Source organism: Clytia hemisphaerica, unplaced genomic scaffold (genome assembly GCF_902728285.1).
Source record: "Clytia hemisphaerica strain Z4C2 unplaced genomic scaffold, Clytia hemisphaerica genome assembly, whole genome shotgun sequence".
NCBI classification, from domain to species: Eukaryota; Metazoa; Cnidaria; class Hydrozoa; order Leptothecata; family Clytiidae; genus Clytia; species Clytia hemisphaerica.
In genome coordinates, this window is record NW_027104271.1 from 585,497 (window position 1) to 612,476 (window position 26,980).

Sequence of the window (26,980 nt, forward strand, 5' to 3'; positions counted from 1 at the left end):
TGAAATATAGGAAGTGAAAAAAAAAAAGAAAAAAAGAGACACAAATGGAGAGGCTAAAGTTTGTTAATATTTTTCAAGTTGACAATAAACTAGTTATCACACTTTACCCGTACAATATTGGATATAATTTATAATAATATAAGAGTTTTCTATATTTTCTATTTTTCTATAAATATGACGAAAAATCTGAACTCGAAAAATATATCCCATATTTAGTGTGGTCGTGTTACAAAAATACAGGCTGTTTGTAGGAAAAAAATAAGATCTAGCTGAAACTTTCTCCAGACCTTCTCTATAGGATGCTTATACCTCAGGAAAAATTCCCCTAAAATCCCACTGGTGGAACATCCCTTTTTTGGGACATTTCTTTTTTCCCCAGGCAAAACCCTAAGGGCGAAATTTTTTGAAAATTTCAAACTCATTTTCAGACATTTTCAAGTATACCATTCGAAAGCTCTCGAAAAACTATATAAAAGACTTTTAAACGGGTATAGCCGATTTCATTACCTAAGTCAAGATAATTCACGCGGAAGATGCTATTTATGGTCAATTTTGACCAAAGTGTGGCGAAAAGTGGAACTTGCGCATGAAATATCTCGAGTTAGGTAGGGAAATCTGCTATAACCGTTTAAAAGTCTTCTATATAGTTTTTCGAGAGCTTTCGAATGGTATACATGATATTGTCTGGAAATAAGTTTGAAATGTTCAAAAAATCTCGCCCTTAGGATTTTGCCTGGGGAAAATAGAAATGTCCCAAAAAAGGGATGTTCCACCAGTGGGATTTTAGGGGAATTTTTCCTGAGGTATAACCATCCTATAGAGAAGGTCTGGAGAAAGTTTCAGCTAGATCATATTGTTTTCCCGTAAATTATGCTGAACGACCCAACTAATTCTACTCTGTACCGTGTGATGACTATTACATTATGTGAAAAATTTTCCGAAGGTCAAACCAAATTTGGATATTTTATAATAACTTTTATTTTATTTCAAGATCTGGTAACAAATAAATCGGTGGGTTTTGCGATGAATATCTTTATCAGTATCTTAGGCGTTACAACGTGCATACTTTCATACCGTGGGGGGGGGGGGGGGGTGGGTAAGTAGGCAAACAGGGGATTTCTGATGATTATGAATATTTTTATTTTAGCTTTTGTTTAGAAAGAGCCTCGTATGTTATATGTATGGATTAGCTTTATAAAGCTAATTCTTTTTTGAGGTTGACTTTAATTGAATTAAGAATGTTCCGTATTAACGGCTAACTTTCCAAAAGATTGCTCAACTTTCAAATTAATCGCACTAATCAAGTATCAAATTGGCAAGTAGTGCTCAAAAACGAATTGATGTTGAGTAAATTTTTGAAAGTACGGCAGTTATCTTTTTAATTTTTTTAGCGATTATGATAAATGTTGAGTGCTAATCTTGTAGATGATAAGTAATCATATTCCTTCTATAATTTTGCGCAATTTTTTCTCAGCATCTCTTCAAATTAAGTGTGCTAAATTACGTGGGTTACGTGCGTGTCGTGGGTTCGTGGGTCCGTGTTAAAATGTCTCGTGGGTTTGTGGCAAAAAGCAGAAATCATTAACAATTTCGGACCTACGGGAAAATTAAGACCCACGAACCCACGAGCATTAATGATCCACGAACCCACATGAATTTCTTTTGGACCCACGGCCAGGCATATTTCCAGGCGTTTTCTGCTACCGGATAACGGTAGGTCAAGGGTGGTCGGTAAAGTTAGGTAGAAAATCCAGGGGGGTCCTAAAATTTTTAAAAAAATAATCCAGGGGTTCACGCTTCCCAAAAAAGACCTCTAAACACTGGGGGTACAAATTTTTCTGGAATAGCCCATTTATAACATTATAGGGAGTCAACTCACAGTATTTTCCATTGGGTTTTTAAGTCGAGGGTGCTGCTTTTTTTTAATTTTCTTTTGTGTATTAGAAACCATGTTTTATGAATTTAATGTGTAGTTAGTCAAAGCTTGTATTTCAAAAAGTATTAGTTTGTATTGAAAATGATATATTAATTTATGTAATTCAACTGTAGTTCAACTTTTTCTTGCGTCCAAAAGAACAACATTTACGATTTTCGTGGACTAACGCAACGTATTTCCTCTATTTAGCATTGCCCTCTTAAGAGTGATACACTGTTTGTCTCTTAATATGGACAGGAGTGAAGTGAAAAGAGAAAACTACTAACAACATATTCATGTTATCTGGTCTGGTAAATACCAATGATTTTAATTTGGATAAACTTCAGTAACCAGGTTCCTTGCAATGACGTATCGATGAGAGATGCCTTGGAGTTTTTACAAGATACTTCACTAATTGGTCATTTAAAGTGATAGAGATGACGTGTTCTTTAGAAAAAGTAATAAGATTCTTTTATTACATCTTAACGACCAACCAAATCAAATAAGAGCTTGTAAAAACTCCAGCTTGTCCCATCGATGAAGCGTCCCTCTAATATTATTTATTATTTGACGACAAGCACACTTAAGACACATTAAGCTTTCATTCCTGAAATGTCGAGCCTTGTGTGAACCCGAAAATGGGTGTCTTTCATCAACGGAAACAACGTTTGGAGCAAGCGACAATCCCACTCTCTTTACCAGTTCTTTTCTCTACACTTTTGTTTCGACAGTCGAATTTTGGCCCTTCGTGAAATTCCGGAATCATGTATTTGGTATCCTTCTTAACCTAAGGTTGAACTACCACTGGTGTGAAAATGAACGTTGTAGCATAGGAAGAAGAAAAGCTCATTTTTTGCAATCGCAAATTAGACCGCTAAAAACCGTGAATTTTTCAACCAAGGACACTTGTATAGCGTAGCTATACAAGTGTCCTTGTTTCAACCAAAAATACATTCAAATATAGCACTTTTGATTCTCTAAAACGAGTAAAAAAAATTTTCACAATTATATTTGACTATCAAAAGTTACAGGCATTCTTGTTTCTACTGCCAATTAATTATATCTGGATACACTTTAAATCATACTACAGGGCACATAAAAATTTCTAAAATTCTGAGTCTGGCGCAACAAAAAAAGTCTGGTGCAGTTTGAATGACATACTTTAATGGGATAAACTTTCGCGGGGATTAAATTTTGCGTATTTCGTGGCAAAACTCAAAATATGTCAAATAAATACTATTTGAATGGTTACTTGCATCAAAGAAGTGCAAATAATGTCTACTTCAACAACCAACATGCATGATTTGACAGTAAAAGTCACAAAATTGTGAAAATAGTGCCACCCGCGAAATTAAGTCCCTGCGAAATTTTTGAATTCCGCGGATAGGCCCAACCGCGAAATTTAATCCCCGCGAAAGTTAATCCCATTAAAGTAGAATGAGAGTGAACCCTTGTTGACAGAATCTTAAACCTATTAACCCCAAGCGTTTTTGCTTTTTGTAGCCCAAGGGTAGGGGTAGAATCTACCACCCTCGATTATTTTTAAACTAGATGAGCTATAGTCCTGTAGAACTTTGTCGAAAATAGACTATGACCATGAAAACTTGTACAGATGTTCTCCATTATGACACAAAATTGATGACATCATCACAAAATTTCCACCTGTCGGAAAAAGCCAAGATCTATGATTTACGAAAATGTCTTTCACAGTCAAACCGATAAAGATTACCTTAAAGGAAGAAATTTTGGCGGGAATTTAATTTGGCGGATGGCCGAAAAAAAATTTAGAGAGAATTTAATTTGGCGTTTGCTAGGCTGCTGGCATCCACTAACGGATTCGTGCTCCTTACACTACCTGGGATTTTGTAGAGGTATGCGATTCAGACTAGGCGTTTGCTGAAAAATTTATCTTCAAAATGGCGTAAAAACAGCAAAAAAATGCAAAAACACCTTAAAAGAGATCATATTTTCAAAAGATTTAATTTGGCGGATGGCAGAAAAAAGAAATTTTGGCGGGAACTTAATTTAGCGGATTCTAGCCAAATCCGCAAGTCTGCCAAATTTTCTTTCCGCCAAAATTTCTTGCTTTAAGGTATTTAGATTCTGAAAAACAGAAGGCGTTTCTTTACGGTAATGGTTATGGTGACGTCATCATTTTCCAATTTTTTTTGAATTTTTAGGATGCGAAAAATTTGTTAAATCTAATACCTATCACGTGCAATCAAATTTGAAAACGATTGGGTAAGTATCAGCATCTCAAATATTTGAGTTTTAAGCGATTTCAGCTTGGTTTTATGTCATGTTTCACAATAAAATCATAAAACCAAGAATTTATCAAAGATACTGGAAGATAAACGACTCATAAAACGCTGGAGAATTTTGGAGGAAAGTATCAAGCAATAGAGTTTACCTTAAAGAAAACATTGATTGAAAAATCTTATCATTTGATGAAGGATTGCCAAGTTTACAGGCCTTTTTTTAGTCCAAATACTTTCTTACACTGATGTCAGAAACAATGAATCTCGTCTCATCTAATTTCTAAAGCTTAAATGAGCCAATAAGATTTCACCTATGGATAAAAGAGCTCATTAAAAATGCACGATATATGAGATTATGAGCATGCATACATCGTAACTTTTTTAATCGTAGAGCGAGCTTGGTTACAATAGCATACTTCTCCTGTTTCTTTATACCTCAATGGTTTATTAATGGTGTCCAACTATTTATCAATAAATCTTGTAATAATAGCAAATACTACTTTTTTATATGATACAATCATAAAAAGAATGTAATGACAAAAAAATTCTTTTTAACACGAAATATTAGAAAGTTATCACAAAGAAAACAGTACCAAAGTATAACAACTTTTTTACAATTCAACTTTATTGTTCACATTTTTCTTACGTTTGACTGTAGGACAAGGCAGAAGGTTTTTTCAGAGAAGAAGCTTTTCGTGTACCAACAGATTCTAATAACCTGAGATCAGATTGTGATTGTTTTTTGCCCACCATGCTGATGCTCTAAAGGAATGGGTGAAAATATAACAATCCGACGAAAAATGGCATTTTTGTGAAAGAAGTGAGCCTTACTCGGGGGTAATTGACAATTTATAATCGAGATATGGTATTCTTAGCTTGAGTAGCATATTCTTAATTTTTTAGCCATTTTGATCATGGACATTCTTATAAAGTGTATTCTTATAAAGAAAAAAGCGTGAACTGACATTCTGCTAGACATTAATATGGGAACATTTGCTCGGGCAAATTAAGGCAATTTTTTCCTAATATTATATTTTTTTGGTGTAAAAATTAATTATGACAGAGCCAGTCCAGTGATCTTCACTCCAATTACGCTTCTTTTGATGTATGAAGTGATATGATTTGACAAGTGGAAACGGGGATAAAAAGTTACGCTAAATTTGGACGTGTGTTATCACATGTACTATGGTGTTATGCGCAGTTTTGTAAGTTCTTTGCGCACTTTTGTTATTTCTGCGCAGTTTTGTAATTGCACCCTTACACACAGGACAACTGTCATGGCGGCTCGAAGGACTCTGATTTTGAAAAATGATTAATACTCTTATTTCTATAAAATATTCTCTAACTTTTTCTGATCGTACTTTTGCTGGCTATAAGTTTTGAAATAAATACTAGAATACCAACCAAATACATTTATGAAATCTGGTGTGAGAAAAACATCATCAGACGAGTAAAATCAAACAAAATGCTTATAATGACACGAAATTTTGAATTGGGAATAGTTTTCCAATATCTCACCGAGAAGAGCTGAAATTGAGGTATATGAAAATCTTTTGGTGGCACGGTGGATTTTTTGAGGTTAAAGTTTAAAAAATTCTGCTGTCTTAATCCTAAAAATTTTAGCGGGACTAATTTTAGCGTATATTATAGCGTATATAAAAAACTCTTACCTCAACATACAAAGTTTCTAAAATTTTAGACTCTGGTGCAACTAAAAAAGTCTGGTACAGTTTGTTTGATGCTGCCTATGAGTGAACCCCTGTTGATAGACTATCAAAACTTTGGAAACCCAGGCATACAGACATAACTACTTACCATAAAACCTCTTTTACAAACGCTAAAAACTTTCAAAACTACCTCAAACTGCATTGAAACATCAGCCACATTTATAATGGCTCCTTTCCAGCAGCCATTTTATTTAGAAATGAACCTGTGTTTTCATTTTCATTTGTTTATATTTTTTTGTCAGGAAAATCTTGATTTTTTTTGAATTTATTTTAGCGAATCACGATTTCAAAAAATTTTGCGTGGATAAATTTTAGTGAATACTCGTTTTACATTATTGATTGAATTCGTTTTCTAGCATTTTTTTGCACTGAAACCCGCTGAAACCCTTCCCATTGATAAAAATGTATCAAGGCAATACAACCAGAAATTTCGCGCGGATAAATTTTAGCGATCTGGCGATTCGGCGTGTTTTAGCGAGATTTATTTTAGCGAAGATAGGGAAAACTAAAACGCTAAAATTAGTCTCGCTAAAATTTATACGATTAAAGTATTCAATTTCTTATACATAGCATGTTTTTGCATCTTTCTCGAAATTTAAAACGTCATAACGACGTATATTTAGTAATTAACTAGATGATTTTGAATCTCGGAGGAGAACTTAAAGTCTCATTTCGGAATTGGATAAATGTATTTTGATGAGAAATGCAATTAAAATGCTACGAAAAAATCTTTTAATGGTGGAAGGAGGGTGAACAATAATGTCATTACTGCATCGTCGAAAATCTTTTTGTTTGAAGAGTTTTGGTTTAGTCTTTTGTTTATATTAATTGGTATATGTTTTAAGATGGTGGATGGTTCGACTAAAGCAGTTTATCATTAGGCTTTTTGTAAGGTCTGTACGAGTTTTCTAGCAGATTGAAAGTGACATCAAGAAAATCAACAATTTTTAGCATGACTCCGATATCGATGTTCAATCCAATGTCTTTGAAAATTTGGATAAGCTTCTTTTTAATCCTTTCTGAAATGTGCCCATTTCCGTGTTTTACTATGAAGTGGCCGTCAACGCGATATAAGCCTAAATCTTCTTTTTGGATTTCTTTTTGTAATTCGTTCAAAATATAAAGCCGAACTAAAGTGTATCCAGATATAATTGACAGTGGAAACAAGAATGCCTGTAACTTTTGATAGTCCGATATAATTGCAAATTTTTTTTGCTTGTTTTAGAGAATTCAAAAGTGCTATATTTGAATGTATTTTTTGTTGAAATATTCGTGATTTTTAGCAGTTTAATTTGCGATTGCAAAAATTGAGCTTTTTTTCTACTTCTGCTATAACGTTCATTTTTACACCAGTAGTAGTTCAACCTTAGGTCAAGAAGTTAGTCAAATTTCCAAGGCAAACGTAAAAGGCCTTTGTAAGATATGGGACCCGAAATACTCCTTGCTATCACTTCCATGTTCCAAGTTTTCTGAAAATGTTGGGAAAAAATCGATTTTGTTATTCTAAAATTTTCAGAGAGTGGTTTGATTTTTGGTACTCTACACCGCATGATATGCCATTTTTCTTCATGTCTTTTGATATTTAATCAAAATATTTTCCCTACTATGTAAAGATCAAATTTTTAATATCAAGATTGAAATGGTCAGAGAAGAAGTTGAAATGACACTAGAAGAAGGGAAGTTATTGCGATCATGGTACCGAAAGCGGAAGTACAATCTATCGGTCTTTATCGTGATGAAGTGTTTGTATGCTTTTGAGGGATCGGCCATCTCTATATCAGCTCTCTACTATTTTCAAAACGTTTTGAAAGTTAGGGATCCAAAGCTGTACTATTCATTGGCAACCGGAGCGCTCGCTTTATCCTCCATGTTTTCATCGGCTATGGTTGGCCGACACGTCGATCGTCATCGAAACTTAAGACAAACATCTTTTGTTGTCGGATTGTTCAATATAGCAGGCAACTTATTATACGTGTTACCATTCATGAATTGGCTACCTATCTTCGGAAGATTTTTATGTGGGATTGCTGATGGTGTACGACCAGCATATGTAGGTATGTCTTTCACAAATCGCTTATTGAACTATCAAACTGGGGTTTACAGGGACGTCCCGCTCCACCGCTGGGGTCCGAATATTAACTTTCAATATTTGGAAGACTTTAGAGGATCCTTACCTGTTTTGTCTAAACTACGATTAATATCAAAGTCGTTGTTTTGAAGCACTTTTTTTTACCTTCCCTTTCAGGTGAAATCAGTCGAACATACACTTCAGATGAACTTGCACCTCTTGCTATACGATTAGATATCTATGGCATCATTGCGCATGCATTAGCACCTGCTTCCCCTGTATTATTTGGAGGGGTTAATTTCAAGTTGTTCGGCCTCTCTTTCAACCAGTATAATTTTGTTGCTGTTGTCCTAATTTTCGCAACCTCCTTGTACTTGATCATGGCTAGTTTTCTGTTATGTGACTTAACTAAAGAAGAAGGGTATGAGATATTCATTAAAACAACCAACATGAAAAGTGTAAACAACTCAACAGGGACAGATAGGATGCTTAGCTCATGGGAAATGCTAACAAACCCAGACATCGTGCTAGTCTTGGTTACAATTCTGATCATTGATTTCATCTACACTCAAGGCGATTTAGTGGTGAACATGATTGCAGTGAACGTCTTTCATTGGTCCATCGAACGTCTGAGTGTTTTTCCTGTTATCACCGTCTTCATTGCAGTTGCCATCATGAAGGGAATACAACGTCTGAATACCGGTGTCGACATTTACTTTCTTATCATAGTCAGCGCTATTGGGAATAGCATAAGTATGAATATTCTTACCATTCTGGCGAACTGTGATATCAAAAGCTTTATTCTAAGATCCATATTGCTGCTCATAACATTAAATTTAAATCTTGTAGTTGGATATGGCATAACAGCCTTTACAACAGTACTTCTTTCTATGGTTGTTCCAGCGCATTCAATGTGCTCTGTTATTGGACTTAGAATGGTAGCTATCAAAATTGCCTTGTGTTTAGGATATTTTACAGCGTCAACTCTATTCGGAGTTAGCAAAGTTTTTTATCCACTGATATCTGTTCTTTGCTTGGCACTAGCATTGACATACTTGGCTAGAAGATCAGTTTTCCTTCACAAATACTGTTATCAATAATTACTATATATATACAATATGGATCTTGACCAATTTCGTCTTTTTTTTGTGATTTTTTTTCCTTTCTATCTCAAGTTACATTCAATGGGCTCTTCCAGAAAATGTCCGTACATGGGGATGGAGGTATATATAGTATCCGGGGGGTGGTGAAAATTCTAACAAAATTTGCTCTGTTGGGGGGTAATTTTGCTTGGTTTGAGGATTATTTTGAATTGTCTGAGGGGTCAGACCTGTTGTCCGGGGTTAAAGTTTGCAATGTCCGGGGGGTAAATTTCTAAAAAATGCTATATCCTCCACCCCCCCATATTCAGATTTTTTCTGGAAAAGCCCAATCTCAATTCACCTAGGTATAGTAATTAATCATAAACATGTCTTTTTAACGAGCGCAAAATCATAATTTTAATTCGAGTTAAGTTTCAGCTACTTTTTAATACTAAGTGACTTTTAGTACTTTCACTTAGGGGGTGTTTTCCACTGGTGGCTTAAGCTGACATGATTAACAAAACGTGTAATAAAACGCTGTGTAGCCCAAAACTATTCATATAAGTTGTGGATGAAAAGAGATGGTTACACGTTTCCCACAGCAACACAGGAGAAAACTGAAAAATCTTTTGCATTTCCTGATCCGCTTATCCTCGCTCTTTTGTTTTCTCATACATGCCCTTGACCATGTATTTAGTGGATTAGAAAATGTGTACAAGATACAAAAGATTTAGCGATTTTTTGAACCTTTGTTTCTTTGGCGTAGGTTTGAAACAGCTTGAATAAAATGTTGTAACAATGTACTTAAATTTCCAAACGGTTCAAAATAAAACGAATTCACGTTGATATACAGGGTGTGCCGAAAAAAATACGCTAAATGGCTCCTTTTCTTTGTTCAGTGAATTTTTTTTGCGATTCGGCTTTTCTTATATGTTGTCGACCCTATTCTTGAAATTGAAGTGTTTTTCAAACTGATTGAAGTGTTTTCGGCTTAAATTTTCAAACTCGGACTAATTTTTTCACGAAATTTTCATACTCTGGTATGTAAAATACACATTTTTAGTATTATCATCTTGAAATTGGGTAGGCTTCTGCTCATCCTCTAGCAAAAAAGTTTCTTATGTAGTTTCTTAAAGTTTCTACATAGGAAGTATATCTATAGAGGTCTGCGATTCAGACTAGAAATTGTGCACATGCAAAGCGTTCACATCTTATTCGTAAAGGTCAAATCTTTTGTTTACTGAAAAACTTATTTCGAATTCCGAATCAGCATGAAAAATTACTTTTAAAAACGTGGTTTGAACAAGAACATCTTCAAAAAAATCATTTCTAGATGGATGGTCGAGACAAAAATACCATCAGATGCTAGGAATTTCCCTAAACATCATACATATAAATGATGTGTAGCTTATGCTAGTCGCCCTAGTATCAGGCAAAATCAGATACCGAAGGCCATAATCCCAGCCCTCAAGACAAGAGGAGATTAATAAAAGAACATCTTCATCTTCAACGTCTGATCTCCTTTGGTCAAGGAGATCAGACGTCAAATACTTTTTTGGAAGAGCTTTAGTAAAAATACAACAAAATCTACAAAAATTCTCAAAAATCTATGAAATCTCAGTATTTTTTACTAAAATAAGCTCACCAAAACCAACTCAATCACATCATCAACCTCAAAATAACCAAAATGGAAGAGGACACGCCGAGTGACATCTCCTCGATCAATTTATCAGAATCAGTCACCGTACCAAGCTGTTCACCGACAAACTGTCTCATCACCGAAGAAACCAATACTCTACAATGCTCCGTCGTAAAATGCTCTCGCCATGTGCACTTCAAGTGCTCGCAACTCCCTGCGTACCAAGTGCAAGCTCATCTAAATAGCCAGAGAAATAAAACAACTCGCTCCACAGCAAAGTCTACTTTCATCTGTTTCAACTGTGTGGAAGTATCCAAAGATATAGTCTTACTATGCCAGGGAAAAGAAGAAGAACTGAAGAAATCTATTGAACAGAAAGATAAAGAGTTAAATCATTGGAAAGTTAAATATAACACACAAAGAACAAACAAAGTCGAAGAACACACCGTCAAAGCTCTTGACAGGAAGATTCAAGAGCAATTTAAAACTTTTGGGGAGACAATTAAATCTTCAATTCTAGAAGAAATCCAGTCATCCTTGACCAAGGTTGAGGATCAAGTAACCAAAGCCAACACGTCCTACGCTGACGCAACTAAAATTACGTCTCAAGTAACAACAAGCGGTTTAAAGTCCATTATAAAAGAGGCTCGCTACGAAGAGATTAAAGAAAAAAAAGACCATGACCAGCGGCAAAGAAATGTCGTCATCTATGGAGTTGCTGAATGGACTGGTGAAGATAAAAACGACTGTGATAAAAGGTATATTGAAAGCCTCATCAAGACGGTAAAAATTCCACCTCCAACTATAAAGAACGTATCGAGAATCGGTAGGAAACCAACAAAAAGAGACCAATAAAACTTGTCCTTGGTTCAGAAAAAGAAAAGTTGTCCCTCCTTCACAGCCTATCAGCCCTCAAAGGAAATGACGACTATAAAGGAATAAGCATTACGGAAGACCTAACTCGAACTGAAAGAGCAGTTCTAAAGGAATGGCTGGATAAAGCAAATAATCTGAACCTAGACGATAGTGAATGGGTACATCGCGTTCGGGGAAACTCAAAAAACGGTTACGGCCTCAGGAAGTTTCGTCGAAGAGAAAACCAACATTAACACCCTACACAACGAACCTTAAAGAAATACCAAGAAAAAACACAAACATAAAAATCACCAGCAAAACCAATGAAAACGACAAAAACAGTACAGACAACGATGAATCCAACAACAAAGAAAAAGGTGACAGTGAAAGGTATGTAGATGGTCCCCCATTGCTTGACAAACCAACGGAAAAGTCTTATGAATTCGAAGAAAAGGCTCTGAGAAAAATCCGTATTAATAACGTCGCAAACGTCATCATAGGACATCTTAATATCAACTCGATAAGATACAAATTTGAAGGTCTCAAATTAGTTATCAAAGATAACGTAGACATTTTTTTGGTATCTGAAACTAAGATTGACGAATCATTCCCTGAAAATAATTTCATTATTGAAAACTACTCGCGTCCATATCGCTTGGACAGGGACAAACAGGGAGGAGGTCTTCTACTCTACGTACGTCAGGGCATTCCTTCTAAACTCGTATTAAAAGACAAGAATTATGAAGCTATATTCATCGAGGTCAATCTGAAGAAGCAAAAATGGCTACTGGGTTGCTCTTATAATCCGCATGTAGACAATATAAATTCACATTTAGAGCTTTTACAAAATAGCCTTGATTCTATAGGAGATCATGACCGACTTTTACTACTGGGGGATTTCAATTGTGAAATCGACAAACATAAAATGCCTGAGTTTCTTGCTAGCAGGGAGCTTTCTAGCTTGATAAAGGAACCTACGTGCTTCAAAAACGCAGAAAATCCGAAATGCATTGATCTGATGCTAACAAATTACCAAAGAAGTTTTCAGGGCTCTTCCTCTGTATCTAATAGCCTATCGGACTTTCACAACATCACAATAAGCGTCTTAAAAACCACTTTTGAAAAGTGTCCACCTAAAGCCATTAAATATAGATGCTACAAAAATCTTAACGAAGATCTTTTCAAAAATCATTTAACACAAGTACTAGAGTCGAATCGCAACTTTGAACATAAAATGAAAAGTGTAGTAAATCTTCTAAACGCTGAAGCACCGATAAAAACTAAAATACTAAGAGGTAATGATAAACCTTTCAGGACAAAATCACTACGAAAGGTCATGATGCATCGATCTCGACTTAATAACATTAAACGAAAAGACCCCTCTAACATCAACAAATATAATTACAACCAACAGCGAAACCGATGCTTTTATCTCCTGAGAAACACTAAAAGAAGATTTTATGAATCTCTGGATGAAAAGCAAATCACTGACAATAAAAGATTTTGGAAAACTGTGCGCCCTTTTTTCTCTAATAAAGGACCAATAAGTGAGAAAATAACCTTAGTCGAAAATGATGAACTGATTAAAGATGATAAAGAAATTGGAAAAATGTTTAATGAGTTCTTCATAAATATCACTGAAAAATTAGATCTCAATCAACCACCAACAGAACCAGTGCCTCTCAATGAACTTTCTGGTAATATTCTTCAAAATGAAATAATGCTTTTTAGAAACCACCCTAGTATACTCAAAATAAAAGAAAAGGTATCAAACAATGAAAACTCCTTCAAGTTTAGAAACACCACCGAAGACGAAGTAGAGAAGATAATTAGTAACCTTAAGACAACTAAGTCTCAAGCGGAAAATGATATACCAGCGAAAATAATTAAAAAATACTCTCACTTATTTGCAAGCTGCTTCTCTATAAGCATAAATGACTCCTTCAGCTCAGGTATTTTTCCCAACATTTCCAAGTTCGCGACAGTCACCCCAGTCTACAAGAAAAATTCTAAAAACGATAAAAGTAACTATAGACCAATAAGTATACTGCCGGTAATATCCAAAATTTACGAAAGAGTATATCACAATCAAATATCAGAATACTTTGAGCACTACTTTGATGAACAACAATGTGGTTTCAGGAAAGGATATTCCACTCAAACCTCTCTTCTCCCAATGGAAGAGCTCTGGAAGCTAGCCAATGACAAAAAAGATATTTTTGGGGCACTGCTCATCGACCTTTCTAAGGCCTTTGACTGCATGTGCCACAAATTACTTGTAGCAAAGATCAGTGCATACGGGTTCGATGACCTTTCCACTGGGTTAGTCAAGAGTTATCTAGAAAATAGGCAACAAAGGACAAAAGTAGGCAACGAACTGAGTAACTGGATCAAGATCAAGGATGGTGTTCCCCAGGGATCAATCCTTGGCCCTCTGTTTTTCAATATTTATATCTGTGACCTCTTTTTCATCATTGAGGATACTAAGGTTGCGAATTATGCGGACGATACGACACCCTATGTTTGTGCTCCTACCTGGATTGAAGTAAGTTGTAAACTAAGCTCTGTAGCAGAAAAAATCTTCACATGGCTTTCGATTAATCAAATGGTTGGTAATGCTGACAAATGTCAGCTAATAGTTAACATCATTGACGACTCGCTCTATCTAAATATTAGAGAAGAAACTGTTTCCAATACCAAAACGTCAAAGATTCTTGGAGTAACCTTCGATAATCTTTTGACGTTTGAATCGCATATAGAAAATCTTTGCAAGAAAGCTAGTTTGAAAATAACCGCCTTAGCCAGAATGAGCACATATCTCACTTTAGAAAAAAAGAAACGCTTGATGAATGCTTTCATTAAATGCCACTTCAATTACTGTCCTCTCATATGGATGTTTCATAGCAGAGCTCTAGAGGATAAAATCAACAATCTACATAAAAGATGCTTGAGAATCGTTTACTCAGACTACAACTCATCATTCGATGATCTGTTGAAACTTGACAACGGTTCCACCTTCCATCAACGAGCAATTCAATCCTTATCCACAGAGCTATTTAAATCAAAACTCAATGAATCAGAAAGTAAAATATTTCTCAAAAACCAATGTAAGATCAAAACGAGAAAAAGGAATTCCTTTCGTAGTAGAGTAGTTGAAAGTGAAATGAATGGAAAATCGTCTTTAGCTTTCTTGGGACCTAAAATCTGGGCTACCCTTCCCGATGACTTTAAAAAACTTAAAAACCTAGATGAATTTAAAAAAGAAATCAAGCAATGGAGGCCCACTACTTGTCCTTGCCGAAACTGTCGCACTTTTATCCATGGTGTTGGTTTCATTGATTGAATTTAAATTAATTTGTAAATAATAGTTGATCTTGAGTATCAACCTTCTAGATAGATTTGTAATTTATAGTTGATATTGATTAGCCTCGAGCTAAGTACACATTGTACTACTTTGCATCAACTTTAAAGAAAAGAAACATAAACATAACATAAACATAAGCCATTCAAGGGAAGTAGGTAAGCATTATATTTATCTTGACGCATGCGTATAATTCCAACTTTAGTAAATCTTCAATTAATGATACAAATGTTACATAAAAAAATTCACAAAATATTCTCAAAAAGTATAAAAAAGTTAACCTTCATTTAGTTTCAATACAATCAATTTATACAACGTTGAAACATAAAAACTAATTTACCCTATAAACCCATAAAATAAAATAAATAACATAAGCCGTAACCAAAAAGCACTTATTGTTAAACACGCTGAAATTCCAGTCAAAACTAATTAAATAAAATATCGTCTACACCAGACCTAACACCTATTCATAAATCAAAGTAAAATTTCAGCTTCAGGACGAAATACCTTAAAGGAAGAAATTTTGGCGGAAAGAAAATTTGGCGGATTTGGCGGATTTGACTGAAATCCGCCAAGTTTTTATGGTCAAAAAATCAACTTACTTTTGTCATTTTTCATTTCTCAAAAAACTTTCATAATCCTATCTACTAATCAATCGCATGCGGTTGAGTCCCACGAAAAATGTTACGGATCATAAAGGTTGACCCCCTACTAACACTCAGGTACATGTTAAATAAATGCATGGTTATTCGGATAATTAAGATGCAAAGTTAGGGTATCGCCACTTATTTATGGAAATTCAAAGCTTAGATATACCATGGATATATCTTAAAGAATAGTAATATAATGAGATTTTTCGCAAAAGTTAAATTGTACAAAAATAAAGCTGTTATCATTATATTCGTTCTTAAATTTTCTAAAAATAACAACAATCAACATAGATAAGATTTAAAATGAATTCTCGGTGACGTTGTCAAAAGGTTTTTAACCTTTAAAGAAATTCATTATTATAATAAAGATAATTAGTCTCATTCATGATTTATGCACCACTTCTATCCCATACGTCATTTGCAGCCAATCAAATGTTGACAACGATAAGTAATATCAGAATCCATTGGAGAAGCGGATATCCTGCATCGAGACAGTTTGATTCACCACGAGAGCAAAAATGCAAGACTACACTTTTTTAAAACTCATCATGTAGCACTTGAGCGAAATTCGTTAAACTACTACCAGTAAAGATACTATAGCTCATTAGCATTTCATGTTCACTGATTTTACCATCTCTATTTCTATCTGAAGATCTTATAAGGAATTCTGCCTCCTTTACAGCGTGTTCTTTGTTTCGAGGATCTAAATATTGCATAAGCTCTTCTTTGCCAACCTTTCCATCGCTATTCAAGTCCATGTCTCTTTTGAATTCTTTAGCTTTCCTGAAGAAAAAATAAAATGTCTATAATGAGGATACAATGCAGTAAATCAAACAGGCTTCCTGCCAATAAATGCGAAGCTTCACGCCAGATCATTATTACACAGGGTGTCCTGAAAAATTGTACTGTGGCAGACTATGTCAGACCGCAGAAACCGTTGAAAAATACTTTGTGTATAGTAGGGGGCCAAGCCTGGGGTCCCGTGACATCTTTTTTACGACCTAGCCATTTTCAATCTATTCCAAAGAACAGTATATTACAAGATAATTTTGCTAATTTTTCTGCTCTTATCAGAATCTTTTACTATTTTTGACTTTTTGTAAATAAAGCTTTTTTATGATTCTGTTCTATTTTCTGTTTTTTTTTTACCTTCCCAAGTCTCTGTTGCACAAAAAAGGCAAAAGTCTCCCTTCGGGGGTCAGGATTTCCCCTCTTCAGGTCTCTTTAAGGGTACGAAATAAAAAAAAAACTACCACATAAATTAAAAGAAATCCCTCAAAGTCTCTCTATGGGTAACTTTTTCGCCTTGATACTCAAAGGTTAACATTGCCGCGTGAATTTTTGGTCTCTCTAAGGGCCAGTTTTCACAGGCTTGGTTGCATGTACCCGACACTCTTCAATCCAAGTGCTCCCCAGTTTATTTCATTTATAAATGTTGTTCATAAATGAATAATTGTGCACAAAAGGCGAAATTTTTGACTCTGAGCCATCTTGTAAGATTCCGTGATACACACATATTCTTTTCTACCTATGGCAATGTTCAGGGTATTTTACTCAGGATACCCTCTAAAGACATCGAGCAAGAAGCATAAGCGAGCTAAAATGCTAGAATGATTAACTTCATCTTTGAAATTTATTCCTTCAAAAAAAAAAGTCTGATAGACACGTTTTAATTGAGATTTAATAAGTTAGGAAGTAACAATTTTAGCAGCGAGCAGCAAAAATCCAAAATTAAGTTTGGCGAGGAACTTATTTTAGCGAGGCAGTAGGTACTCCAATAAAATGATGAAGTAGAACTATCAGTATACTCGAGCAAAACCACTTCCAATTATTCGATAGAGGAAACCTAACACTAAAGTTAGAAAACGTTAGGAGATAATTCATGAATTCTATTTTAAAAAAACTTACTCTTCTTGGTACAACTTATCTTCATCAGCTTCTTCAGGGTCGACTTCCCCAGGGGGTAATGCTGTGAATTCTTCTAATGTTATGATCTAGAGATATGAAAATTAAAGAACATTAAAAGGTTTTGTTCCATTTTACGTTATTTCAAGTTGGAATTCGGAACAATGGAACGGAACGAAGCTCCATTTCAAAAGATTGCTAGCAGAACGAACATTCTAGCAAAAAAAGAGAAGAAAGGCAAACTTAGTTTATTTTGTTGATTTTAATTGCTCTATTATTTTTTATCGCTAGATAGATCGAAAAAGTATATGTCTTTGATTTGTGTTGGCTGTTAAAACAAAAAAAAAACATTTGAGAATTTTAATGAGAACAGTGTCCTAGATGGGGCCCCGTCTAATCATGATTTTTTATGAACTCGATAGTAGACGGGTAGTTTTGGACGAAAATTTCTACAATTTTTTGTAGAAACGCTTCTGATTGGTCGATTATGTCTATTGTTTTCCCGAAAAATTTATGCAACAAAATTCTGATTGGCCAGTTTTCAAACGGTTTTTTTCTGGTGGCAAATTCAAAATCTCCAATTCTACCATACTAATTTTTATCTCATGTAAGCTTTGTGAAATGGAGTAAAAATTTGTATGGTTCCAGACTAACAGTGTCCTTACATGGTCGTTATCTTTATCAAAGGATGAGAGCATTTCTTTAACCATTAGTTCAATTGTTTTCTTGTTATGTTCCGGATGATAAAAGGCCAAAAACTCATTCTTGTCCAGCACTTTATCTCCATTAAAATCAGCCTTTAACCAATGCTGAATTTCTTTTTCAAATTGACCAGACTTGTCTTCAATCACTAAAAAACAAATAATCAGTATGAAATTTACTCTGAGTAAATGCATGTAACTATTTCTAAAAGGAGAATAACTTTGTAAGATAATACAACATAATGTAGAATTTATGACATTTTCTAAACTAAACAAAAAACAAGTGGACTTATAATATACGTTATCGGCGATCCAAAAAATATCAGCAATCTGATTGGTTAAAAAGAGTACAATATATCTTGTATTTTACATGTAAAAATATAAATTGACGAAAAGATGTTGTTGCATTGTAGCGGTAGAAGCAATCTAACGTCACTTTGCTACAAAAGTGTCCTCCAACACAAAAAGTGCATTTTTTGGGTCACCGATAAACCAGTTATCAGACATTTGCTCGTACAATATGGAAATATTTTACTCGTTCCGGATTTTCCGTATATTTTCCTCGCCTAAAGGCTCGGAAAATATTGTACGGAAAAATCTTGGAACTCGTAAAATATTTTTCATATTGTACTCGCAACTGTCCGATAACTATTACTTATTTACAAAAGAGTTGCAAAGATTTTTTAAAACAAAATCAAGAAAAATTAGACTTTTTTTACCTGTCAGATTGTCTTTTTCATAATCTTTAGGGTTCAGACCAAGAATTTGTGCTTTGTATTCTGGCCATGCCACTAATCCATTTTGATCATGATCTACCTTTCCAAAAATCTTATTGCTTTCTTCTGTTGCTGCATTATAATGCTCCATGATTCTACAATATAATTCACACAATCATGAAAAAAGTAATTAGTAGTTTAGGGAATTAATATATAATTATAAAAGGAGTTGGATATAGTACTTCTGAATATCATAATAATAAATTCCATAGCGAGCAACACTCCAACCCACCTAAAAAGGGTTACCCCCACCTGAAATCTCTTATCAGCACATTCCCCACCTTACTCAGCAACCGACACCTAAATTTGTAAAATCTTCGAACCCCAACCACATTGGGTTTAAAAGTCCCAAGAACTATAAATTGAAGAGAAAGAGACTGGAGAAAAACAGAGCTTTAAACATGAATAAACCAGCTGCGCTGGAAGCTCCGGCTTAAGAGATTAAAAGATGTGAAAGATGAGCTTGTTGAGTTAGAACGTTGACCACAAACTGCTAATCAGAACAGATCAGAAAGCAAAGTAATAATTTTATTGCAGAGCGAGTATGAGAAATAATCTTAACGAATAAATAAACCAGCTGGAAGTTTAGCTCTTCTAAGTGATTACACATGCACTTTCTTGCCTAAAGAACCAACCCCACCCCCCGCCCACCCATCCTCGACTAAAAAGTTCAAAATTGGAGCTAAATGAGATAAACATTTAGAAGTCAATATTTCCAATTTCTTGATTTGATTGTCCAGATAAAATTTCGGGGAGAAAAATAGCCTAAATTAGAGGCCATGGGCTTTTAGCTAAGCATTATTTTTTCTGTTGGGATAATACTTGGAGGAGAGTAGTAAGGATAAACCAAATAAAATGGTACAATAGTGTGTATGTAATAAATAGTGGTATATTTGGATAAAACCTGTTTCGGGTTTGAAAAATCTTCAAAAGGAACAGTCGCCCCAGCCAATGAAATTACGACAAAGTCCAAAAAATATAATTTTCAGTTATAACACTGTGAAAATTTCTCTGATCTTGTTCAAATTTACACAGGAATTGTGTTTTAGTATCCTTTACTAAATTCTCATAGTGATATGTTTGTAAAAAATCTGTGTCGGGTTTGAAAAATCATATGAACGGTCGCCAGCCGCGATGAAATTACGACAAAGTCCAAGAACGATCATTTTCAGCCATAACACTGTGAAAATTTCTCCAATCTTGTTCAAATTTACACAGGAATTGTGTTTTAGTATCCTTTATTGAATTCTCATAGTGATATGTTTGTAAAATATCTGTGTCGGGTTTGAAAAATCAAAAGGAACGGTTGCCAGCCGCGATGAAATTACCGTCAACTGCTCCAACTTGGGACTATCTTACGCAACATGGGAGGGTCATTCCACCGACGTTTCACCGAACCTCAAAAGTCATTAGATTTGAGTTTAATGAACCGCGTATTAAAAAATACACGATTTCTCTTTCGATTTTACAGTAAGTGAAAATACAGACCAGATATCAACAAGTCCCATGTTGCGTACACTCGTCCCAAGTTGGAGCAGTTGACGGTACGATACAAAGTTCGAAAACGATCATTTTCAGCCATAATACTGTGAAAACTTCTCCGATCTTGTTCAAATTGACACAGGAATTGTGTTTTAGTATCCTTTACTGAATTCTCATAGTGATATGTTTGTAAAAATCTGTGTCGGGTTTGAAAAATCAAAGGAACGGTCGCCAGCCGCGATGAAATTACGACAAAGTCCAAAAACGATCATTTTCAGCCATTACACTGTGAAAATTTCTCCAATCTTGTTCAAATTTACACAGGAATTGTGTTTTAGTATCCTTTATTGAATTCTCATATAGTGATATGTTTGTAAAATATCTGTGTCAGGTTTGAAAAATCAAAAGGAACGGTCGCCCAGTCAAAAAATGATGAATACAAAACAGGATCATTTTCAGCCATACCGGTACACATAACACCACAAAAACTGCTCAGATCGTTTTCAAATTTGCACCGTAATGTTGTAATTTTAGTATTCTCTTTCGAATTCCAATAGATGTGTGTTTGAAAGTTTCATTCCATTGTCAAGTTACAGAGTTTTATGGTTTTGTGCGTCCATAAAACTAGCATAGAAGTTTATAGCCATATGCATGCAAGATTTAAGCACTCGAGCAGCTGACGATTCATGGCCAAAATTTCTCCAAAGTCTTTCTACATTGTCATAGACCAGTATGCATCAAACTTCTCATAAATCATGTCCAAAACATCATGAATAGTGATGAAAATGATCACTATCTTTCACTGAGATTTGCAGCTAAGCCCACTTTCGGCAGCCATCTTTTTCTAAATACTTTCGCAATATTATCGAAATCCAGATAATCCGTTTTTATTAAATCGGAATAGATCATCGGATTAGATAAACAAAAAAAAATGTCTTGACCTTGAACGTCGTTGTTGTCGGAAGAGAGAATTAAAGGCTCCTAGGCCGGAGCAATTATATTTTTTGAATTTTTTATTTATTTTTCTCTTGTTTGTGTAAAAATGATTGAAAAAGATAGAAGAAATACAAAAAACTTAACAACCTTTATTTATTTCATTTCATATCTTTTGATGAAGTTAAGAACCCTCAACCGATTCAAGCTTCCCTACTTACCAGGACTTTGTTTACACACAGTCATAAAGTTGAAAGGAAATTAGGGGAAGTTTCCCCTTTTTAAATGCTCTGCTGTCATCAGAGTTACTTTCATAAGCAGGGCGCTACTTTCTTAACTTCAAAACAGCAGTCTTCTGGTCTGAAAGCTGTACGTTATTTATAACGTAACGTTATATGTTAAGACTTTCTGATTTTAAAGCTAAGCTAAAGTTTGTTTGCTATGAAAGTTGCCCCACCATTATCCCTTTCAAACCCAATGGGTCTTCTCTGGTTACCCGGATATTAGAGGCTCGATAACTTTCCAACCAGATGATTTAAAAACCTTGAAATAACATTATGTTGATATGTACTGAACATATTTTCTTTTTCAATAAAAACTTTTTCGTTAGTGACGTCTGTCTGTCTGTCTGTCTGTTTATCCTGTCAGAAGAATGAAATCCACCAATTAATCCCAGAAAAACCCCTTAAAAAAGTTTCTTGTAAATAATTTCACAAACCTGAAATTACCCTTATGACCATTATTAGGCCCAAAAATTATCCCGAGAACGACAAGACTTATGATAGGGACCGCGAAAGACGGGGGTAAAATGGTTGGAATCGACCAAAATGTTGTTTTTAGGTTTTAGACCACCTATAACCATGGGATAAGTTTTAGAAACATTCTTATCATTAAATAAATGTCCTGTAAAAGTTTGGTGGCCATAACTTTATTTTTTATGAAAATATGAGCAATTTTGTAAAATTTTGAATGGCAGACGACCTACCAACAGAAAATTGGATTTAGACAGGTGAGCGCGTCCTCAAACCCCCATGATGTTATATATTTTTGGAACTGGAAGAGATCAGCGCTGTTTGTTTTTTTTGTCTCATTGACCCAATCAAATCCTACAAAAAATTATTCAGTTTTTTCTGGGAAAAAGCCACTTTTGAGGGCTTTAGCTGTCCTCCCCGGCATTAAGACAAAGATAATATGAAATTTCAACCTTTTTTTACATATTGTTTGTTAATAAAAATTAACATTTTCAACCGCGCTCTGCTGTCTTTTTTGGCTCAAAGTTTATTGGTATTCGAGAAATTCTACAGAATTGTCGAGCGCGTGTTTGTTTACAATTCGAAAGTTCAAAGTCCACGGAGAGTGACAATCTGCCAGCTCTCCGGCATACAGGATATTTTCGATTCATTCGTACGGCAAACGAAAAATTTGAAAAAAAAAATTGATAAAAAATTAAAACTTTGTCTTGAGAACCTTCGTGCCAAGTTTCAATGTTATAGCATTAATAGAAGTAAAGTTATTGCAAAAAATGTATTTTTCGACATAACCCCCGGATTTTCACTTTTAAACCTATTTAACCATGATTTTTCCAAAAATCCTCGAAAATCGTTCCATAAAAAGGGTCATTTTCAGGAGATAGAAAATTTCATATCTCGAGAACGGCTTGGCCGATTTTGATGAATGACCCCTCATTTTTTTTCTTTTTTGATGCTCTTTCCAATGAGCATGGTTTCAATGCGCTAAAAACAATTTGAAAAAATCATTGTGGTCCCTACTTATGAAGATTCCGTAAACGGGATAATGATATGCATATAAAATGTAGATCATACTCCAAAAATCAAGTCTGTAGCTCAACTACAAGGGTTATGGGTCTCAAAGGGTTATGAAAGTAACTCCAAAAGTACAGAAAATGGAAAAAGGATAAGAAGACAAATATACCTGTCATGAATCCAATTCTTCATCTCCTCTTTATCAATTTGTCTATCATTACTTTTATCAACTTCATCAAAGACTTTGATCAACTTCTTGTAACCAGCCATATTCTCCCATACCAAAACTCCTTCTTTAACAAGCTTACCTGTGAAAATTGTAGAGATATGCTAAAGGAGAATTACTCTGCTACTAGTGAAAACAATAAATTTTTGTCAAAAATGAAAAGTTGATTTAACAATAATATAATAGTTTTCACAACAAAGACCTACAAAAAGCCCTTTTCTTAATCATGATGTCATAAGTTCTAAGTAACCTTAAAAACTACAGCTGACTCCAGCATCAAAACAACTATAAGAAAAAAATCTAATACGCAATTTATGTACAGTTTGTTATCGTTTTTTTGCTAACGTTTTTGATTATTCATCATGACTCATAATTGTGAATCTCAAAGCGATTTTAATACAAACAAGTACAAAAAAGAATTTCTTCCAGCTTGATATCAGAAAATCTCTATCGGCATCCTGTTGACTACATACCTGTTGAATCCGGCAATCTATCAATTACGGTAGACAGTTTGCAAGCAACATTTGTGTAAATTCTATTATCAGAAAAGGATTTGGCCTAAGGGGAGATTTTAGCTGGCAATCAGCTGGCAACAAAGAAAAGAATCCGGCAATTTTCAACTAGCAAAGAAAACTTGTTTACAATTTTTGCCGGCACTATTTCCACCCTATGACAGCTGGTAATTTGCCAGCTACTCTTATTACACTGCCGGTTACACCAAACAAATTGCCAGCAAAATTTTGCCCTGCATACTTTCTAATTGGTATATTAAAGACTGATCTCCAACTAGATCCCTACTGTAGAAGCATACTCAACAATAATGTAATTTTGGAGCTTTACCTCTTTTGAACATTTTTGGAGGTTACGTTGAGATTAAGTGTGGGAAGTTTTGTGCTTTAGCAGCTTTGGTTGTTATGTGCTACTTAGATGTCAACTTCTTTTCGAGAATTATGCATAAAAACAAGTGTGGTAAATCAATGCCATAAGAGTGCTTGATTAGTAAAGAACCAGTGCCATATATCAATATTTTAAAAGTTATCTTCCATTAAAAAAATAAAAAGTATATTAAGAGAATTATGTATTTTGCAGTTTTAATAAGTTTAATATAATATTGTTCCCATGGATTGAGTAGGTACCTTCAGTTATTTTTCGTTTATTTGTTATTCGTACAACTTTGAAAAATGTTTCCTTGGGCGACTAATGTAATGATAAAAAGAATAATCAGAAGATTCATGTTTTTGATGTTGTTAAAAACTATATACTAGATGCTCCTACAAGAGGTCATCTTCAGAGTAAAAAAATCTAATAACAAACAAATCTTTTAAAAACAAATTTTCAAAAATGACCAGTAAAATAGTGCTAAAAATACATTTTAAAATAATGCGATAAATCTTTGCTATATCATTTTATTACATTGTTTTTAATTTTATTTTTAGCACTACTTTATTGGTCATTCTTGAAAATTTGTTTTTAAAAGATTTTGTTTATTATTAGATTCTTTACTCTGAATATGACCTCTTGTAGTGAGCGTATTGCATAATATATTGTACAACTTTGCTTTTCTCTGCATTGAACTGCATCAACCAGGCTTGCTCCACTCAATGAGATGATCTAGGTCTTTTTGAAGATTGTGCTTGTCCTGTATAGATTTGACATTTTTGTAGAGCAAGGCATTGTCTGTGTATAAGTCTATTTCTGATGAAGTGGTTGCTGCTGAAGTATCATTGATATAAACCAAAAAACAATAATGGACCCAAAACCGAACCCTGTGGTACTTCTGAACCTTAAACACTCCCTTCAGTTGATTCAGATCCTCTGACAAGAGCTTTTTGTGATCTTTCTCTTAAGAAGTCCTCAATGCAATTAAGTTTGTTATCTCTAACACCCCCCCCCCTGACGACACACTTTGTCAAAAGCTTTGCTGAATTGGAGTAAGACTGCAACTGCCTAAACCCTTTATCATTTGGGGTTTTCACAAGATCATTTACAGTTTTTATTAACGCTTTCTTTTATTTGTGTTGGTGGTCTGTTAGGACGTTGTAAGGCTCTAGATGGTTAAAATGCGACTATGAATGATATATGTTCAAGGCTTTTAACCTTGCTTAATGCGAAATCTGTGTGAAACATTAGGAGCTTTGAATATTGTCACTTTCAATAATTCAGCACTGTCACTATTGATTCTAAGGGATGAATTTTTTCTTAACTTTAATTCTCAAACGAGAGCGGGAATTTGATGCAAAGATTTTAATTTTTTCTAAGAATCCTTTCTAATTGGATAAAAGTGCTTTACCTCCATTTGATCGGATACTTCTTGTTAAACAATCGTACAGCAATATTTTGATTGTACAAAATAAAACAATCTATATTGCCGTGATTGGATGGTAAAATATTTGGCGCTTTCATAAGCATTTGGGATTGAACAAAATAAAACAATCTAAATATTTTCCAGGGAGGTGAATTTTTATTTTTTATTTTATTTCTTCATGTTCACCAATCCAGGGAGTCTTCATATATATGCCACAGGAAAACTCGTGAAACCCACCAACTTAATCTTGAGTTTGGGAAATCTCCAAGATTGGTGAACAATCATTTTTTCCCAATTACATCTTTTCTCTTTGATCTTTTACTGGTTTCTTTTGTAGATTTCTTGCATCATTGTCATTGATGACTTGCGCAAAATTTCTTGAAATTGACACACAGATTTTTTAAGCTGTCGATGAATTGCTGTCCCATGTTTTGTCAGATACTGTACACTGTAGTCCCAAGGTATCCTGTGGCACACCACGCACAAGGCATGCTGAGCAATCTGTGCATCTAGCCACTTGTTTGAAAATAATGCCTACTGCAGCTAACCTGATAACAGATGTTCGTAATTTTCTTACGCGCACGGTAAACCTCTAAAGGCGCTTGAAAATTAAAGCTTCAGCGTGGTGTGCAGAAAACAACCACAATCTGATCTCAGGTTAACTGCAGCTGGATTTTGCTGAGTCAACGTCTTTTTGTTGGAATATTGTGATCGATTTTAGCATTCAAAATACTGAAATGATGATTTAGGTGGGATAAAAAAAACTCTAAAAATCATTTACCTAAGAATACTTCCCGATGATAATCCTTATTTATGTGTCCATCTTGTTCCATATGTGCACCAGCAATATGATCAGGTGGAAGAAGATCTTTCCTTTTGATTTCTTCTCTTGTTGCATTTTTCAAAATGGGAAGTGAATAGCCAAAACCAATCAAATATAAAAAACAACAAAATATTGATACCTTCCTTATCATCATCGGCACTTGTATTTAATTTTTGCTATATAAAATTGAAGGATTGAGATATAATTAAAGTAAATGGTGGTAAAAGAAATAAAAATTGACCAAAAAAAGCATGAATGATGAAAATATGAAAATGCACTTTCAAACTGTTTCAAACTGCAAACCCCGTTTTTATATCAGTAATTTTTGTTTACTTGAAACCGAAACGGGATATTTGGTTCCGATTTCAAAATGTTACCTGACTTTCAGTCAACGACCAATAGAATTCACTCAATCGAGCCCGATTTTCCGAGGCCTGGGACCTCTTGGGAGTCTTTCACGCTGCACTTTTTCAAATCCATTCTTCTCCAGACACTGAAAAAGAAACATGCC

At 34.6% G+C, this 26,980-nt stretch overlaps 2 protein-coding genes across 2 annotated transcripts; one reads left to right on the plus strand and one right to left on the minus strand.

The window, feature by feature from the left end:
* The first annotated feature begins 7,516 nt into the window (after nt 1-7,516).
* On the plus strand, nt 7,517-9,087 carry LOC136816693 (uncharacterized). The gene is made up of 2 exons (XM_067073021.1): nt 7,517-7,954; nt 8,146-9,087. Exons 1-2 carry the CDS (start codon nt 7,540-7,542, stop codon nt 9,066-9,068), a joined length of 1,338 nt encoding a protein of 445 aa, XP_066929122.1. The 5' UTR covers nt 7,517-7,539; the 3' UTR covers nt 9,069-9,087.
* A 6,624-nt stretch (nt 9,088-15,711) lies between these two features.
* Nucleotides 15,712-26,671, minus strand: LOC136816695 (45 kDa calcium-binding protein-like). Its single transcript, XM_067073022.1, has 6 exons — nt 26,428-26,671; nt 23,285-23,423; nt 18,881-19,032; nt 18,126-18,310; nt 17,464-17,549; nt 15,712-16,338 (listed from the first exon to the last, which is right to left on the minus strand). Exons 1-6 carry the CDS (start codon nt 26,621-26,623, stop codon nt 16,092-16,094), a joined length of 1,005 nt encoding a protein of 334 aa, XP_066929123.1. The 5' UTR covers nt 26,624-26,671; the 3' UTR covers nt 15,712-16,091.
* Between the last annotated feature and the right edge of the window lie 309 nt (nt 26,672-26,980).